This window comes from Melanaphis sacchari, unplaced genomic scaffold (genome assembly GCF_002803265.2).
Source record: "Melanaphis sacchari strain LSU unplaced genomic scaffold, SCAv2.0 Contig132_pilon_pilon, whole genome shotgun sequence".
In the NCBI taxonomy this organism is placed as follows: Eukaryota; Metazoa; Arthropoda; class Insecta; order Hemiptera; family Aphididae; genus Melanaphis; species Melanaphis sacchari.
Genome location: NW_020270545.1, coordinates 549950 through 569431, shown reverse-complemented (window position 1 = coordinate 569431; position 19482 = coordinate 549950). Strand labels below are relative to the sequence as shown.

The 19482-nt window shown below is 25.4% G+C and overlaps 2 protein-coding genes across 3 annotated transcripts; one reads left to right on the top strand and one right to left on the bottom strand.

Moving 5' to 3' along the window:
- The first annotated feature begins 2927 nt into the window (after positions 1-2927).
- LOC112591377 (adenylosuccinate synthetase) lies at positions 2928-10784 on the top strand. Of its 2 annotated transcripts, none has more exons than XM_025335185.1 (10): positions 2928-3455; positions 4318-4420; positions 5141-5271; positions 6080-6228; positions 6674-6879; positions 6958-7112; positions 7388-7512; positions 9664-9790; positions 9866-9986; positions 10378-10784. In XM_025335185.1, exons 1-10 carry the CDS (start codon positions 3330-3332, stop codon positions 10431-10433), a joined length of 1299 nt encoding a protein of 432 aa, XP_025190970.1. In that variant the 5' UTR covers positions 2928-3329; the 3' UTR covers positions 10434-10784. The 2 variants fall into 2 exon arrangements, with proteins under 2 accessions (XP_025190970.1, XP_025190971.1); XM_025335186.1 differs by lacking the exon at positions 2928-3455 and adding an exon at positions 3931-4052.
- Positions 10785-15265: 4481 nt separating this feature from the next.
- On the bottom strand, positions 15266-18502 carry LOC112591369. The gene is made up of 11 exons (XM_025335175.1): positions 18419-18502; positions 18253-18339; positions 18007-18155; positions 17815-17897; positions 17554-17629; positions 17376-17488; positions 17236-17312; positions 16879-16951; positions 16643-16790; positions 16468-16582; positions 15266-15367 (listed from the first exon to the last, which is right to left on the bottom strand). The coding sequence occupies exons 1-11, from the start codon at positions 18476-18478 to the stop codon at positions 15266-15268; spliced, it is 1083 nt and encodes a 360-aa protein (XP_025190960.1). The 5' UTR covers positions 18479-18502.
- Between the last annotated feature and the right edge of the window lie 980 nt (positions 18503-19482).

Genomic DNA, 19482 nt, shown 5'->3' with positions numbered 1-19482 from the left:
TGTAACAAACGTATACCTATTATCTATTGTCCGAATAATTGTAACTTAATACATTTAATATGTATACAAATTTGGCAAATGTGTGATGTCTAAAATTATTCTTAGAAATATTAAGATGTTAGTAAATATAAATAAGAAATATTATTATTTTAATTAAAACAACCTTAAATATTCTAGTAAAAATACTTTAAAACATAAATAATGATTATATAAAAAGCGAACCTATATACCATAGAATAAATTTAATTTATACAATTAGATACCTTTTTGTGCCTACCCTAGTATCTGTGTAATTTTATTGTTAATATTTAATTTAAAATTGAAATATTATTTTAATATTACGTCGAGTGTTACTGCTGGCCGCTGGGTAGCTACTCTCCTCATGATTTTACAGTCAACTTGTACTTTTCCGCTCATGTGATTATTGTATCTACTATTATAGATTGTATATATTCAAATAAATGTTAAAAAAAAAAAATATTATTATACTATTAAGGTTTTATTTTCAACGTCCATAGACATCGGAGATATGGGTGTGTGCAATTATTTAATTATATTTTACGAATAAAAAATTATGATATAAGTAAGTAGGCGCAATATACCTATTACCTACTGCACTTTGCACACAGAAACAACAAATAACTGGTAACTACTGCAGGGTATAGGCATGACCAAATTAATATAGGTGTAAAAAGAGCTTTTATTTCAAGTCAACATCTTCATCTATATATATTATTATTATATTAAAAAGTAAATGGCTGTCACGTATCTTCTATGAAACAACTAAACCGATCACCTTGATTTTCTTTTATAAATGAAATAGTACACTGTGAATCAAGTTTTAAGCCGATTTCTGAATGTATATTCTATAAGTTAATGAAAAATCGAATTATTAATTTTTTAATACCTAATCGGTAAATTTTGCCGATTATTAAAGATATTTATTTTTTTTATCCTTGTTAACAGTTATTAGTTATAAATGTTATTATTAAAAATAAGTATTTTAGTGAATAGTTTATGTAGTATAACAGTACAAAACTTTTTCGTTGTTTTTGATTCACACCATTGAAACTTTATGAGATATTGATTTTTAAAAAAAAAAAATAATATTATTTTTTAATAATAATAATTTTAAAAAAAATGCTGCTAAGTGATTAAAAAAATCAACGTTGTGTGAAACACCTATGAAAAGTTGATATGTCGGAGGTATCATACACCAATTCAAAAAACCGAAAATATTAATCCACAGTCGTTACTTACACTAAAAGTAAGCATTAGACAATCAAATTTAACACAACTGCATTTTGTACGGGCAACGAAGTGCACAGAGATAGCTATAGTAAGTATAATATACATAATAATACGTTGTTTTAATGACTCCTTATTTATAAAGAGTATCAAATATATTATGTTGTTCTAGGACGGCTATACTCAATCCAGCTCAGGGTAAGGTGAGTATAATAAGTACCCTTCTCAACATTATTAGATTGTCTAGTGCCTACTGCCCGTATCAAAATCATTGGATTTTAATATCGATTTTGAATGAAAATCAAACGCAAAAAAACGAAAATTGCTAGTCCGGCGGTTTTTGAGTTTTGATAGTAGTTGCAAATAGTAGTTTCGTCGGTTTCCTTCGACAAAAATAAATAAATAAATAGATACGTTGGCCGTCACCTAGAATAGATGATAATGTGGGAGTGTCGATGGTCGTACGGGAAAAAGCATATCGTAAATTTATGATTGGACTACTGTAGTAGGGAAGACATAAACATTAAACACAAGTACGCTTTAGGTAGTAGGTACAGTAACTGTGTATGATAATTAATAGGTGATAGGTACAACGGCGAACGGCTACCCGTTGCAAATGCTAGACACGAAACACGATGCGGTAACACTGAAAACACGGTCGGCGGCGTACGCCGTACGACTCTAGTTCGCGGGAATGGTTACGGGCGTTACGACTTACGGCCTACGAATAGGAACAATAGCTAGTATCATAATACTCGGTCGTTTCACCATTCGAATTTTCAATTTCCATATGCCCGCAGACCACCCTCAGACCCTTTACCTCACCCACACTACCACCCATTTCGGGTGACAAGTGAATTCGGTTTACCGCTCCGTACGAATGCAACGCCCAAATCCCGCTACGGTCGTATGATATACGATGTGATCACGGACTATGCTTAGATTGATATTTTTTTCCTCGGCATGTCGAATTGAATTTCTGGTCGTTTTCCACCTGAAAACATTCGTGACGCGTACCCCGTTGCACACGTATAATAGTACGCGAGCGTTGAGCCGAGTCAAGCTGCCGTCATACACGCGACAGTGACACGTGCGGCGGCCTCTCGTTCACAATATCGTCATGCAAGACGCGCATAGTATATATAACACTATAATATAATAATATATTATATCGTGTGGCTCAACATTTTTCGAACGATATTGTGCAAATCTCGTTCGTGATATTACATTAAATCAACGACGACATCATAATAATATGTCGTGCGAATATGCAATACGAAATAGGAATAGTCGTCGTTCCATCGTCAATCCCGATCGGAATGATCGGATAGGTTGATAAGCCGTTCGAGAAGCGAAAATAATAATAATAGTATGAACAATTATGAATACGAATATTGTCGAGCAAAACTCTGACGTCTTTGATGCGTTTGCTTGAGTGTGTGTGTGTGTGTGAGATTGCGGGTCGAGCGGATCCGCGAACGGTGATAATAGTAATAATAATAATAATGACGATAACAATAATAATATGATAAGAAAAAAAAATAGCGATAACGACTTCTATAATACTCATCGTTACAGCCGGTCGTCTTCACCGATAACTCGATATCTGCTCTCGCACGCAAAGACAACGACGACCACACTGTATTTCCGTGCATACCGCCGCCGCCGCCGCCACCGCCGCTACCGACGACGACGACGATTTGCGCGCGCGGATGACGTTGTTCCGTTTGGCGCTTTAGTCGTTTATCAGACATTGGCCGGTCGCTTCCCCGCCACCTCTGCCGCCGCCGCCGCCGTCTTCGATCATTAATCCCGCGCCGTTGACGGGGACGTCCCTCCTCGTGTAGAATGACAGCCGGCCGGTCGTAACGCGTCTAACACGAACACATCACAAAATCATTCGATCGTCAGACTCGCGTCGTTACGGGCAGTGAAAACCCGCGACTGCCGTGGTCTCTGGCCCGTCGGTTATTTATTTTTCCGTTCACACTCTTTCATCGAGATAATCGCCGATTTTCGTCGGCCCGCCGTCCGGTAGTAGTTTTGGTTTCGCGGCTTTTCCATTTTCTTTCGCGGTGATCATGGCCGTCAACGGTACCGACACCAACAAGGTGACCGTCGTTCTAGGCGCCCAGTGGGGCGACGAGGGCAAGGGCAAGGTAGTCGATATGTTGGCCACTGATGCGGACCTCGTGTGCAGGTGTCAGGTGAGTAAAAGCCGTGCGCGCCACTTTTACCGTACGACGATCAAATCACTGACCGTGATGATTTTTTTATTTTTTTTTTTTTACCGACTATTTTGTGTTTGAGTGTCAGTCGGTCGCGTGAGATTTTGACGGCCGTCCCACTGTGATCTCAACAACAACAATAATAATAATAATAATAACTTTCAAGGTTGCTGGTGCGCGTAGAGACAGCTCTATATTTTTATTATTATCTATATTTTATCATTTTACCTTCGCGACCATAAGGTCAACGCACAGTGCTCATCTTTACATTCGTATACAGAAATAAGAGAGACATTGCACACATCAAAAAATATATTTAAATAAAAATTTGCCATACAGTGCCAAAACAATTCTAATTTTTTTCCATCTCCAACAGATCTTTTGGCCTTCTTTTCTTTCATAATATTTTTCATGTCATTGCATACCACCAACCTAGGTGTTATTTTTATAATTTATTTTTTCTTCTTCGTTGAAAAATGATGTATATTTTTTTATGATACTTGGTGGTCTTGGATTAAACACAATGTGATGGCAATGAGTTTTAATGAGTTTTCCACTAATACTATTAAGTATTATGTAGGCTAAATTTTCTATCTTTAAATCATACTGTCAAACAACCACTCTTAAATTTTCTTTCTCATTTCCCCAGATTGCAACATTTTTCCACTTTTTTTTTTTTCTAAGTTCTTATGTCTTTATTTTAAAAATATCTAATTGATTACATGTAACATTAAAGTTAAACTACCTATTATTATTTTATAAAATAAATGCATTGAGTTTGTAATAATACTATCATTTTGATTTCTCAACATATCTAATTTAGGTTAATTTTTTATTTTAGGGAGGAAACAATGCTGGCCATACTGTTGTTGTGGATAATAAGGAATTTGATTTTCACTTATTGCCTAGTGGAATTATAAATCCAAATTGCAAATCTGTTATTGGTAAGACTTATATTATTTTATAATTTTTTGATTAGAAGTTAAGTACATACTTGAGAACTAAAATATACCTATTAATAGGTAAATAAAATTGGAAATAACATTCCACCAATCTAAGTATAGTTAACTTTTTTAGTACCAGTAGCATCGTTTAGCACAGAAATATTTTAAATATATTCTTTGCAAATTTTTTTATTGAAACATTTTATAATATTACAAGCTTATAAAAAAAAAACTTAATAAATAAATAAGTACTACAAAAAAGAAAAATGGACTGGACTCGCTTTACTTAATTTATCACATACCAGTATTACATTTTTGTTATTATAAACTTGTAGGTAATGATAATTCATTATATTTGTTATAATTTTCTTCAAAAATCTCTATTAACTATAAATTATTTTAGTTGAAAATTAACTGTTTTCATAGTTTTTGCCATTTACTTAACTAATGTTGGACATTTTCCAATTTTATGACATTTGTTTATTAGTACAATTTATGTAATACTTTTGGTAAAACGGCGGGAAACACTTTTAATTCATTTTTTTATAATTGTATTAATCTGGGTAATAATAACTTAGTAATTTAATATAGTAAAACTTTAACTTGCCCGCATCTATAGCCAACTAACAGCAACAGTTTAAATTATTAATTTGATTATTTTATATTAATTTATATAACTTTAATATAAAATAAATATTTTGTGTGTTCAAAATATAATAGGTAATGGAGTTGTTATCCATCTCCCAGGGTTATTTGACGAGTGCAGTAAAAATGAAAAAAAAGGGTTATTGGACTGGAAGAAACGATTGTTGATTTCTGATCGTGCTCATCTCGTGTTTGATTTCCATCAGGTAGCCCTTAATATTTATGAATACATTAACTATAATTTAAACTAGTACTTATATAATTAATAAAGTTAAAGATTTAGAAACATACAAATACAAAATAAAATAAAAATAGTAATTTTTATTTATTCAGTGATTGAAATTTTAATAGTAGAAGCATTTATTGAGTTATAATCATTAATTATATTTACTTTTTGTATTAATCTGGTCTAGTTCTACTAATATTTTAATTTAGTTTTACAAGATACTTAGTTATCCCAATTCTATAACATAATATACATTTATATTTATACATCAATACTTAAACTATAGAAACAATGACATTATTACTATGTTATTATTTTTAGTCATTAATTTACTGTTAATAGTAATTTACTAATAGACATAGTTATGTATTTTTTTTAAACTTATATGAGTTATGTGTAATTAATTTTTCATTTATAAGAAGTAATAGCTTAAAAGTTATGCATATAATTACTGTAGTTATGACTCGTTTTATTATGCCATTAGAATCATTTTGTATTTGTATGTGTCTGGTACCAACTAAATTGTTATATTGCATGTTTTCATAACGCCAATTGTTTATAAAGATTTTTGCTCCATGTTGAGTATGAATATTAAATTAGTTCTTATATCATATAAATTATTATAGCTATTATTGTAATGTTTTAAGTAATAGTTGGTAAACAAGTTTATGAACTTCAAATAACCTATAAAATTTAAAATATTTAAACAAGGTTAAAGGGTCATTATATCTCAACTAATTTTATATCATGGTTATAAATGTATTTATTTATATATTTTTTAAATATAGCAAGTGGATGGGCTCCAAGAAATGGAAAAGGGTAAAAAGTCTTTGGGAACTACGAAAAAAGGTATTGGTCCAACTTATGCTTCTAAAGCTACTAGAAATGGTCTAAGATTGGCAGATTTACTTGGAGATTTCAACATGTTTAAAGAAAAGTTAGTTAAATTTCTAATTAGTTAAATAAATGAAAACTAATAAATATATAAAGTTTTGTAATAGCGTTAATTTTGAAGTATATATGAATGTGTTAAATAAAATAAATAATTTTTTTTGTAAATTATAATGTAAAAATTAATGGTTTAAGGTAAATTTTTTTACACTAATATATAAATTTTATCATGTTATATGTACCCACATAAATACTTCATTAATGTTTACCGAAATCATTTAATTAATATTGGTCAAAAAATTTTGATCACTATCTCTGTATTGTATATCATGATAATAATTACCTATTACAAGTCCATACTTTTTTTGTTGAAATTTTAAATATCATCTTGTATTTGTACTTATATTAATTATTTTAACGACCTATTATGAAGTCAAATGTATTTTGAAATCATGATATTAACAGTATTATAATTATATTTATATTTGAAGGTTCTACAATCTGGTTGATATACATAAACGAATGTTTCCATTATTAGAAGTTGATACAGAAGAAGAACTAAAAAAATATGAATATTATGCTAATGAACTAAGACCATTAGTAGTCGAAACTGTTGGATATTTGCATTCCGCATTAAAAGAAGGAAAACGAATTTTGGTGGAAGGTGCCAATGCAGCGATGTTAGATATTGATTTTGGTAACATCATTAATTTATAAGATTGTTTTGATATTTAGTTAATAAATTAAATATTTAAATGGTTTTGAAATTGTGTAGGTACATATCCCTATGTAACATCGTCAAATTGTAGTATTGGCGGTGTTTGTACTGGTCTCGGTTTACCTCCATCACGAATTGGTGATGTTATTGGAGTTGTCAAAGCATATACTACAAGAGTTGGTGATGGACCATTTCCAACTGAGTTATTTGATGTAAATATTTGTTATACATAAAATATTGCATAAGAATATTTTTACTTCTACTTAATTTGTTTTATTTAATAAAGCTATTAAACTATTCTATTTCTAAATTGCGTAAAAAACTTAAAATATGTAATGGTATGGTTAAACTTCAAACTATTCTATTCTAATTTTATTTTATTTTACTATTATATTTAAAACATATATTAATTAATGCATAGAACTTTAATTGTGATTTTAGTTTTTATTTTAAAATAAAATAGTGGAACGTTTTTGAATTCATTTAGAATGTTGGTGAGAAGCTACAGACAATTGGAAATGAAATTGGTGTTACAACTAAGCGAAAACGTCGTTGTGGATGGTTGGATATCCCGCTACTTAAATATACTTCGATGGTCAATGGATATACTAAGTAAGAATTTTTCTATATATATAAAACTACGCTGATTTATTAATTTCTGGATTAAGAACAACACATTATAATGATAATTTATATTAGTTGATTTGTATTTAAGATTAACTAATTATTAAAAGTATCATAAATTTACTTTTTTCGCCAACAATTTAAATAATTATTTAATAACTCTTGCGCTTTAATTTATTTAATTTTAAATTTTAAATATCAGTATGATATTTTATAATTAGCATCCGTTTTAAACAAACAATTAGGTATAATTTTATATTTTAAATCAGCTCGTGAATTATCAAGTAAAATAAAAAGTAAAAACTTATCATTTATGACCTATGACATTTTTATTATCTCTTCGTTAACACTAAACAATATTTACATTAATTTAAAGAGTAAAATTATGATTTAATTATAATATTAAGTTTAATCTCAATCATTTATAATCAATAATTGTAAAACATTAAATAGAAAAAATACATATATTGAGTAATTTAAAAATATAATTTGTCAATAATATAGTAGAAATCAGTTATAATAAGTTTCAAGAGTGAATATATTTTTTTCTTGACTGTTAACTAATTAAAGGCACTTAATCTCAGATGCAGAGCTTTTGAAATTCTCTGCATTCATATTTTTAGCCCATTTTTTAGTTTTTGCTTGATTATTTTTGTTTAAACAAACTAATGCTACTTGTAACTATTGTCAATTTGAAAACACTAGAACTCATGGAAATCATGTTTATATACATCATAAAAATTAAGTATAATTGTATAAGTAATAAGTAAATGCATGCCTTCACAACTAAAAATAATGAACAAAATATAAAGCTTGTAGTAACTAGAAAATCATTACTAATAACTAAAAAAATTTTAAAGTAATAAAAAAACCAAAATGTTAATTAATTTTTCAATATAAAATTTAAAAAAAAAGAAATGTAAAAACAAGAAATATAGGTTAGCAAAAAAGTACATACAGTAGAGCTCCAATAGTTCGGACCCTGATAATCTGGTGAACGCGATAATCCGGATGGCTTATGTCCTCCATTTATTCGTAAATACATTTGTAGTTTGTTTGAAATTCTTCAGAAAAAAATTACTGACTACTATACTTAAGTTCTATTATTATAAATTTTTTATTGTTATTCATTTTGTTAAAGTTATTTTTTATTTTTTTTATTTAAAGTACAATAAATATAAAGGTGGTGGAATTAAATATAAAAAGTCTTAGTCATTTGAATAGGTTAATCATGAAAACCCTTCAGTAGTCTGTATTTGTTTAGACTATCGAGACTCTACTGTATATAGTATTTATTGGTTATTTTATTTTTTAATCCTTTAATTACATATTTTTATATTGACTGAACAAATGTCCCACATTTACTGATGTAATAAAGGCATAATTTATATTAGCTAAATCATTGATGTCCTAAATTTTTTGAAATTTAGTTCATATTGTATCTCTTACTTTTATTATATTTTCCGGATACACATGCAAACCATAATTATAAATTTCCTGTGACCTTGTACTTCTTCAACAATTTGTAGAGTTATCTGATATGTGCATATTTCTGGTTTACAAATATTTTATCATGTGAACAGATAAAAAAATGTCCTCTGTGTAAGTTATGTTATTTTTAAAATTAACATCTAACATTTTCCATCAAATTAATAGCCATTTAAATAATGTTGAATATTTTCTCATTGTTAAAAAATCTATAAAAATTTTATTAAAAAAAATTGAATAGATCAAAAATTACTAAAATATTTATAAAAATGAGGCTTATTTCAATTAAAATGATTTAATTCATACACATTTCTAATTAGATTAAAAATTTCTCATTCCAATAAAAATATATATTTATAATGAAGTCTCTTCCCTACTAACGACTCATCAGTATTGTTTCTTTTATTGAACTCTTAGCTCACATCTTTTTTACAACTATACTTGCTGTAAGCATGTATTTTAACATGCAATCCTTTTGTCTTCTGACAAGACCTAATAAATTTATGATTATAACCAGTATTGTATTATTCTAACTGACGTTTGTTATAATGATTCCTATTTTGTTTATTTTTAAACTTGAGTAGAATAAAATAATGACAATATTAATCTATTTAACATTAAATAGTTAATAATTATTTAACTACATTTCAGAATTTGTTTGACCAAACTTGATATATTAGATACTTTTGATGAAGTAAAAATTGGAGTGGAGTATCAGTTAAATGGAAAAGCGCTCAATTATTATCCGTCCAGTTTATTTGAACTTTCATCTGTTGAAGTATGTTTAAATTTATATTTAAAAATTGTTATTTTAATTATTGTAAAAAATTTTACTATTAATTTAATTGTTTAGGTTAAATATTTAACTTTGCCTGGTTGGAAAACTAATATAAGTGGCATAAGACACTTCAATGACCTACCAGAGAATGCAAGAAAATTTGTGTTTACTATCACAGAACTCCTTGATGTACCAGGTAATTAAAACAAACTATTTTTAGTATTTGTTTATAAAACTATGATAATTGCTTATTATTTAGCAAGTATGTAACTTATAAATTATAATATAAAAAAATAATGATAGTCGATATGAAATTTAAATTTCTAGTTAGAGTTTTTTTTTTAATTAATCTAAAAATTAATTAAGTAATCTTTAACTAAATAACATTACTTTTATAAAAAAAAAAAACATTACAAGTAATGTAAATTTGTTATTTTTAATGATGCAAAGTTATTGACAAAATATATTTTGTACTATATTATATTATATTTTTATTTGTTTCATAGTAATAAATTAAAAACATTTTTATCAATATTAATACTGCTATAAATTAAAATATATATATGTATGTGTTGTTTTTATTTCAGTTAAATGGGTTGGAGTTGGTCAAGGAAGAGAATCAATGATCAATGTTGACTACTGATTTTTTTTTCTCTTTTTAAATATTTGCTGAATAAGCTTAATTTTATCAAGTTATTACTCAAGTTGATAATTATTTAAGACACAAATTACATTTTTTTACGCTCTTAAATTTCAACTGTTGAATTTTGTACAATTAAAATATACTTCCTTTATAAACTTAAATTTGTATCAAACTAGTCAGACTATTACTTGAACCGGATCAATAATACAGACAATAAAATCGAACTTAATTTATATTTCAAATGTGTATTTTAAGTTAAGTTCAAAATTATGATTTAGATAACATATAAAATGTGGTGTAATAATGGCTTGAATACTTATGAACAAAATTATAATACATAGAAAATCAGAATTAAGTGTTTCTATTTTTATTTTAAATTAATAACCATCGTGTATTGTTATTGTTTCAATTAAATAATGTTGCACTTAGTATTATTTTCTTTGATGAAAATTTGAAGTGGAAAATTTTTTTCTGGTAATAAATATTTTTTGATATATTTTTTTTTTATAATTGTAAATACATCTATTGTTTTTCATGTTGTTACATTGTTAAACATATAAAAAAAAATTCGTTATACATTTTATGATATAAACTTTAAAACACAATTAAATATTTTACCACACCTATATGAGCTGTTATTATTTTAAATTACTATTACTTAAATGATATTTAATTTATGCTAAATGTTTAGTATGTAAATATATTATACATTTCCTCACCCCTGATTTTATATGATGAAAAGTATGTTGATATTATTTTTATTGATTTTATATGGTACTATTAATTATTATTGATAAATTCAATTTATGTAAAGGTTGTCTTACAGAACTTTCAATAATTTGATAGTTGATTAGTTTTATGCTTCAAATATCTTGGTTCATTTAATCTAAATTTCTTAAATTAAAATATTTTTAAGAAATTAGTTTTTCTAAGACACCTTGTAAATCTACATCCATGATACAAATTTTTACAAATTAAAATCACTAAGTAGAATAGGTTAATAAAAATTTAAATAGTATTGTTATACTAAGTTCCTATAATTATATACAATATATTATATATTTGAAGGCTATACATCTAATAATAACTACACAAAGTATTTCAATTTAAATTATTATATTAGGTGTTTTATACCACTTGTTAACATAAGCTTCATTAATTAATTGTTTCCAATATTCATATTGTAGATACACAACTTCACAAGATACACAGATGTCTAAATAAGTAAAATTAGTTATAATACCTTACTGAACTATGAATTAGTCTAGAACATAATAAAATAATGGTGGTTTTCAACCCAATGAATAGCAATGTACCTATATTATAATAATTTACATGTTATTAAAATTTACGGATTACAGAGCATGCATGATTCATGATTAGGTATCGATTACAGTAATGATATTTTTTTACTCAAATCGGTAATTAATAATTGAAAACTAACTTTTAACATCTGAAATAATTTTAGGTACAGAATCTACAAACTTTATCAGTGCATTTATTAATGTTAATTAATTACTCAAATACTCAATAACCATACACAAAATACACAAGTGTCAATAACTAAACTACTTGTATAATAGACTTTTTCCAAACAACACAATTAAAACTATATGATATAATCGAGGCATATCTCTCTAATGTCTACGTTAACTGTTAAGTAGTCGTATGTGAAAAGTAAAATGAGCAATTGTGAGTTTTTTGTTTGTGGAACAGAAAACATAAATAATAATAAATTGATGTAGAAAATAAATAATGGATTCAATTAAACTTTACCACTGGTAATGTAATTGGCTCAAATGAACTCAATTAGAAAAAAATGGTTCCGAGAACAATTAAAATTATGCTCAACATTATGTAAAATTAGAAATTTGAACACATTTTTTCGTTTTTCATTTTTCATTGTCATCAGGGAATACCAAAAAAATCAAATTCAAAACAATTTTCTTAATCCAATTTTTTTCTTCTATGTTTGGTCATTATCTTGACCTTTCTTTTATACTTATTCAACATGTCTACTAGATCCTCTTGAAGTTCAGGAAATACAGTGCAATGTCAATAGCAACAAATTATTAACATTACTTCAATTAAATTTAGATGCATTGAACACTTTTTTAATTAATTTTTTTTTTTATTATTGAAAAATTAACAGAAGTTATCACTAATAAATTATATTTAAATGTTTGTAAGTGTTTGTGGCCATAGTCTGTTCAAAAGAAAACCTACCTTGGTGATAGAATTGTGCACGTGGAATGGCTTTATTACTAAGTTCAGGTTTTGGTTAGAAGATTGAGGATAAAATATCTGATTACCGATGATAATTAATCACAGCTGAGGGTTGAGGTAAGGTATTATTAAAAAAAAACTATATACCATAAAAATATAATAGATAAATAAAGTACATTTTACAATAACTAATTTCAATAGTAAAATAATATATATTTACATTATACATGGATAAAACTAAAATAAAACTGCTAATATTAGATTGAATAATTATTGTACATTAACAAAGAAAATTTAATAACATAAATATGTCATTTAGTTTTAAATAAACAAATATTTTGTTAAGTATTATATTACATCTTAAAAAAAAAAAAAAACCTTAATAGTTACCAAAGTAATATATCATATAGACTACTTGTATTAAATTATTATTCTTGACCATTGTAGACATGCTATGTCAATTTTTCATAACCATAAAGCTAACATTCTGTAGTTCATATTTAGATTTATATTATCGATTACTAATCTAAGAATAAAAATATTATAAAAAATAAAAGGTGTTTCATAAAGTGTGCAATTTTTTTAAGGTTGTCAACCATATTTTAATTATTTTTGTCATCTATTATCACTCCGATTCTAAGGTTATTCGTTTTTATTGAACTTAATTGTCATGGAGCGATTTAATAACCATCAGCGTATATTTATAGTCATAGGCAGTAGGCACACATTAGGTGTAAATTTAGAGAGTGCTGGAAAATTAATGGTACACAGATCCGTGGGATTTTTGCCTCCACCCCTCTCCCAATATCATAATAAACTGCATTGCAATAATTTTAATTTTTTAAAATTAATATTAAAAAAAAAGATTCAAAAGTATTTATACTATAAATTTGTAATTTATATAAATAATAATATGTAACCACTAATTAATGTTAAACAAGATTTATTTTTCTGTTTGATAATGCAAATTTTTGCAATATGATTTCTACATCTGTTTTGCTGGTAAGATCTCTATCAATGCTAAGAGTAAATTTTTCTTGATCCATACTGATGTGTAACTTGGAAAGTAGGTAAAATCATTATTCATTACCGGCATGTAAAATATAAATTGCAACAAATCAAATCGTCTGTATGATAGTTAATAAAATTTGTCATTTCACAATCAATTCAGCGTAACTCGCAGTTTAAAATGTTTAAATATCAGTAAAAATTAAAGTTACAAATAAAACATAATATTGTAATCAACTGTGAACCGTAAGATAAAAATATAAAGTAAGATAAGAATATAACATATTATGTGATTGCTGTTTATTATTTAATATTTTGGTGAAAACTAAAACAGTGAAATGTTCATTCATACAATATATTTTTAATCGTGAATTCATAAACTACATAATGTCTATTTTTAATGAAAATAAAAAAATTTCAACACAATAAATAACAATAATTTTCAAATAATTTGTGAAATACTGAAATAAATTTTACAGGGAACAGGGGCGTTGATTTGAAGCCTGGGAGTGCTAAGCACCTATAAGTCATAATTCATACTGAAAACACATTACAAAAATGGTGAGTGCTTAGCTGTGATGTAAACTTTACATAACTTTTAGACGTGCAGAAGTTTCTACTATATCAACAGCTCTAGGGTTAGTATGGAAATTTGAACAAACTGGTTCAGTTGAAACACAAAATAGTCCAAGTCTAACCATATAATTTGTACATAGCCAAACATTGCAGTAATGAAAAAGAGTATGAACGTAAGTCCTGGAAATGACGGCCTGTAGAAACAGTGGAAGTGGATATATGGTGGATATAATTTTTGAACATTATATCAAATGTATTTTAAGTGTAATAAAATAAAAAGGTTGAATTAATTTATGATTTTGGCTGATTTATTGTATGTTTAAAAATCACGCACTTTATGAAACACATAACCCGTTCTGAGTGCGTTAATAAAGAATGCTCACATGTTCATTATTTTCAATATTTTATTATGGTAAGTATGAATTATGGAATACATAAATAATATAACTACTTAATACAAATTTAAACCTATAAATTTGACTAAACTATACTAATAATAAACTTACAAACACTGAATTAAAATTATATTTAATGATTATCATTTAATTTTTATTTTATATTTTACAAAATTAAAATTAAATGTTCATAGCAACAAATTATAAATAAACACATATACCCTATTTCTTCAAATAAATATAGGTGTAATAAGATTATTTTAATTAATTTACTTTTTTAATAGAACTATTTACATGTGATTTCTAATAAATTAAAATTAAAATTATATTAAAGTGTTTGAAAGTGTTTTTAGCTATACACCATAAAATTATAATGGAAAAATTAAATACATTTTACAATAATTAATATAAGTATATACATATTAAATAAAATACGACTAATATCAATAAAATAACTAATTATACATCAATAATAAACATTAAATAATCTTAAATTTTCATTAAGTTTTTATAAATGCTACAATATAATTAAGCATTAAAATAAATCTTTAAAAATCTTTAATGGTCACTAACATAATATTATGTCGATAGACCTTAATTGTCAACTACTTGATTGTTGTTATTTTTTTATTGTAGACACGCAATGTCAAGGTTTGGTATCCAATTAGTTAACATTCTATAAAAAAAGATCTGAAGTTCTTCTGCAGACTTATATTCAGGATCACTTGGCTAAAAACAAATATTAGAAATATTAATAAAATATATTTTTAATTTTTGAACAAGTTTATAAAGAATGCTCAAAAATTCACAAATTTTAATAATATAATAATATAAAAATATAGAATATGAACCATGAAATATATAAACATAATTAATCTTTTAAAATATAATATTAAAACTTATAAAATGTATAAAATTAAATTAATAATGAACTAATAATAATTATATACAATTATTACCATTTAATTATTTTTTTTTATTTAATGAAAAATCAATTTTTTACCTATTTATTTGTAAAACCGGTACTAATATTTAATTATTTTTTATAATGTAAAATACTAAATATTATACAATTGACACAAGTATATATTAGACTGTAATTAAACAGTTCTTTAGTATTTCATTGAACAACGTAAAACTAATGCTTTTTATATGCTAAATGACAATATAAAATTAAAAAAGATGTTATTTCAATTCAGAAGTAAATAGAGAAAATTTATTTTTGTTATTTTGATAATGAAATACCAAAACAAACATATACAAATACGTTTAATATTGTTTACAATTAATTTAAATAAAATATTATAGGTAGTTTGCCAATATTTTTTCTTAAATTTTCATCTCTTATATACCTATACTAATATATAATATTGTGATTGTTATTTAATTATGCATGGTTTATTTTCGGCGACATAAATAATATATGCTGGGAACAAGTTTCATGTACTTAGCTACTGAACCATGCTGTTATGAGTTCTGTGAGAATAAATATTGTTTAAAATAATTTATCAACAATATACTTACTGAATAATATGACATTCCATTTTTAAACACTTTTTGTACATCCCTAAGTGCATGAATGGTTGATATATACGATGCATATGTTATTAAATGCCGTTTTATATCATTGAGTGATATAGGATCATTAATTTTTTCATAATACAATGGGTACTAAAATACATAATATTTAATTTTGACTTACAAAAATGTTATCTCATTAACAATTATTTTATATTCATAAATCTTACTTGATCTCTATTCAAACAATTTTGATAGTATTTACTGTAAATATATTGACAATATAACTCCAATAATATACGTTCAATTACTTTTTGTTCGGCATTATTAATTATATTATAATCTGTAAAATCCTTTTTGTATAATGCAATGACATGTGTTTCAATGTTTTGACAAAGTGTACAATTCCATTTTTTCAATGATGGACTATAAAAAGTTAAATACAATTATTATAAAAATAAATAAATAATTTTAAGTATTAAGTACTGGTTAGGTTTAAGATCCTTATCTATTGGAGGAATATGACAATTATTATGATAAAACCTCTGACAATTAACGCAGTGTATTAGATTATTTGTTAATTGATTACAACAGCAACATATTGCAAGTGATATAAACTTTGGACTATCAAAATCTAAAATATAAATTTAAAAACAATTAATCATTATTAATATGAGCATCAGTATTGTTAAAATCTAAATTTTGAGTAGTTAATACTTTACTTATATCTACTATATTTTTATTCTCAACAATCTCCATGTTATCCTGTATCTCAGAACTTGATTTGAGAGGCTCCTAAAAATAATATAGTCAAAACAAATATTTATAAGTTATGCACATGTGTATGATATAGAATATTTTAATACAAATAATCAAAATCTGATTACTAAATAAAAGCTGTTTATTTTGCCAATAAAATAAGCATAATTGTTTAAAAAAAAATCATGCTTTGAAGTTTTGAATCTTAAGATTCAGTATAAGCTTAAATGTATACTAATAAAATAAAATCAGCATAATTATCAGTATTAGAATAATATTAAAACAAAAATTATTGTTACAATATTCTTACAGATTCTTACATCAACTTGAAGAGCTTTATTTGTTAACTTTTTCTTATCAGTTTTTATTGAAATAACATTTTTAACTCCTTCAAGTACTAAAAAAATATATTTATTATTTTATGAATATTATTAATGTACTAATATGCTTATTAACTTACATTTAGCAAAATTTCTCAGGAATTGTTCATCTTTGTAAGCCAAAGAAATCACTATTTCTCCCTCCATAATATCAGTATAACTTCTATTAACGTTCATTCGATTTACGACATATCTAAAATAAATTAATCTTATTTATCTGCACATTTTTATTAAATATTTAACTTAAATTTAACATACTTTGTATGTTTAGTGATATCAACCGTTTCATCTTGATTGATCAAAATGCTTAATAAGTCAAAATGATTATCATTTTCTTTTTTTAAATGATTTAGAATCTCTTTATTAGTATTAATTTCATCAACAGCTCTATCTAATTTTTTTTCAAGCATTTTTTTTAGTTGGATTGAACATTTATCAATTGTATTGTGTAACCTGAATCAAGAAAAAACAATAAACAAAATAATTTTTATTTTATTACAAAGTTCATAACTTACACACGCATTGTTTTATCAATTTTGTCATAAGTTTGAATCTTTTGAGATGTCAATTTCTCAATAGTTTGATTTGATCTTTCTATCCAACTATTTAAAAATTCAGTACTTTTTCTGTAAAATAAAAATAATTTTAGAATATATTATTTAATAGGTACTAAAAATTAAACATTGTTTACTATAATTTTTTTAACTATACTTTATTTCAAATAACTCTATGTCAAATTCAAACTTGGATTTGTTGGCCATTGTGGTAATAATTTTGAAATTGTGGTTCTCGTGATATTTTAATTTACAAAGAGAACAAATTATTTCCGAACATTTAGTACAATATACTTCTACATATCTCTAAAACAAAATAATAAAAATACATGTCATGTAAAAATATTTACTTCTATATAAACTAAGTAAAATATATAAGTAGGTATTTATAGTAAAAACTTACTTCAATACATTGTATGCAAACTACTTTTTCCAATGGATAAGTCATTATTAAGGCAGATTGATGATTTTGTTGATTGCTCAGATGTATCTATAAAATTAAAAAAATAAAACATATTTTAGATTAAAAAAATATATATTTTATATTTAATAAAGAAATTTAAGATAACCTTTGAACATGATTCACAATATATGCTATTGCAAGGCATGCAAATTTTATTTGCTATCATGTCACAATTTTGTTCACAACATATTTTAACCTGCGATCCATTTGGGTAATTAGTGAGTTCATCCTTAGTATATATGTGGCATTCACACCGTATACCTAGGTAAAATCAAATTTTAAGGTTTAAGTAATTTTAAACTTTATAATATTGTTTAATAAAACAAAGTTAGGTTTACCTAAATCAGTACTATTTATTGTAATGCAATTTTCACAAATAAAATGAAGACAATTCAGGATTTTTGGATTTCCACTTATTTGTCGATGACAAAGACGACATTTTTTTATTGAAAAAAAGTCAACATTTCCAATATCATCATTGTTTGAATTCATTATTTTAAACCTGAAATTCCAAACATTATATAATAAGTTACACTTTTTTTATTTAATTTTTATTCAAACCAACAATATTGAATTCTTAGTAAAAATTGTAGAATTTTGTACTTATTAAAAGTATTAGATCATTATTTTTTTTATAAATGTAATACCATACACAATTATTCATATCTTGAATTAGAAAAATTAAATGTAATATTACTTTTTAATTTAGTAAATATGATTTTTAATAATAATATAAATTTACTATATGGTCAAAACTTAAAATTATAGATAGTTGATATGTCTCAGACCAAGGTTTTTTGGGGCGGTAAATTTTTGTAAATTATTTTTTGTGTATAATATACAATCAGCTTTTTCACTCCACAAAGAGTCAAAAAAAAAATCATAAAAATTGTATGATATATCATATTATGGAAAAAACAGACTTGAGAAACAACTATTATTAATAAAATAATAACTATAACAATGTACTGAACGCATTATAAAGATATACAAAATTATTTCATAGTATACACTATACTGTATGTCTATATATACCATATAGACGTTTATGTAATAATATTTTATACATAAACACGCATACAGATAATTATATTAATATATTGTGGTAGTGTATACGAATAGTTGTGACTTGTGATACTGTGATAGTATAAAGAATATTAGAGTAGTGTA

Coding starts and splice junctions, on each gene's coding strand:
- LOC112591377 (XM_025335185.1), top strand. CDS start 3,330: ATGGCCGTCAACGGTACCGACACCAACAAGGTGACCGTCGTTCTAGGC. Junction 4,421..5,140: donor AAATTGCAAATCTGTTATTG/GTAAGACTTATA, acceptor AAAATATAATAG/GTAATGGAGTTGTTATCCAT. Junction 9,987..10,377: donor AGAACTCCTTGATGTACCAG/GTAATTAAAACA, acceptor TTTTTATTTCAG/TTAAATGGGTTGGAGTTGGT.
- LOC112591369 (XM_025335175.1), bottom strand. CDS start 18,478: ATGATAGCAAATAAAATTTGCATGCCTTGCAATAGCATATATTGTGAA. Junction 17,489..17,553: donor GATATCACTAAACATACAAA/GTATGTTAAATT, acceptor AATTTATTTTAG/ATATGTCGTAAATCGAATGA. Junction 17,313..17,375: donor CCTGAGAAATTTTGCTAAAT/GTAAGTTAATAA, acceptor ATATTTTTTTAG/TACTTGAAGGAGTTAAAAAT.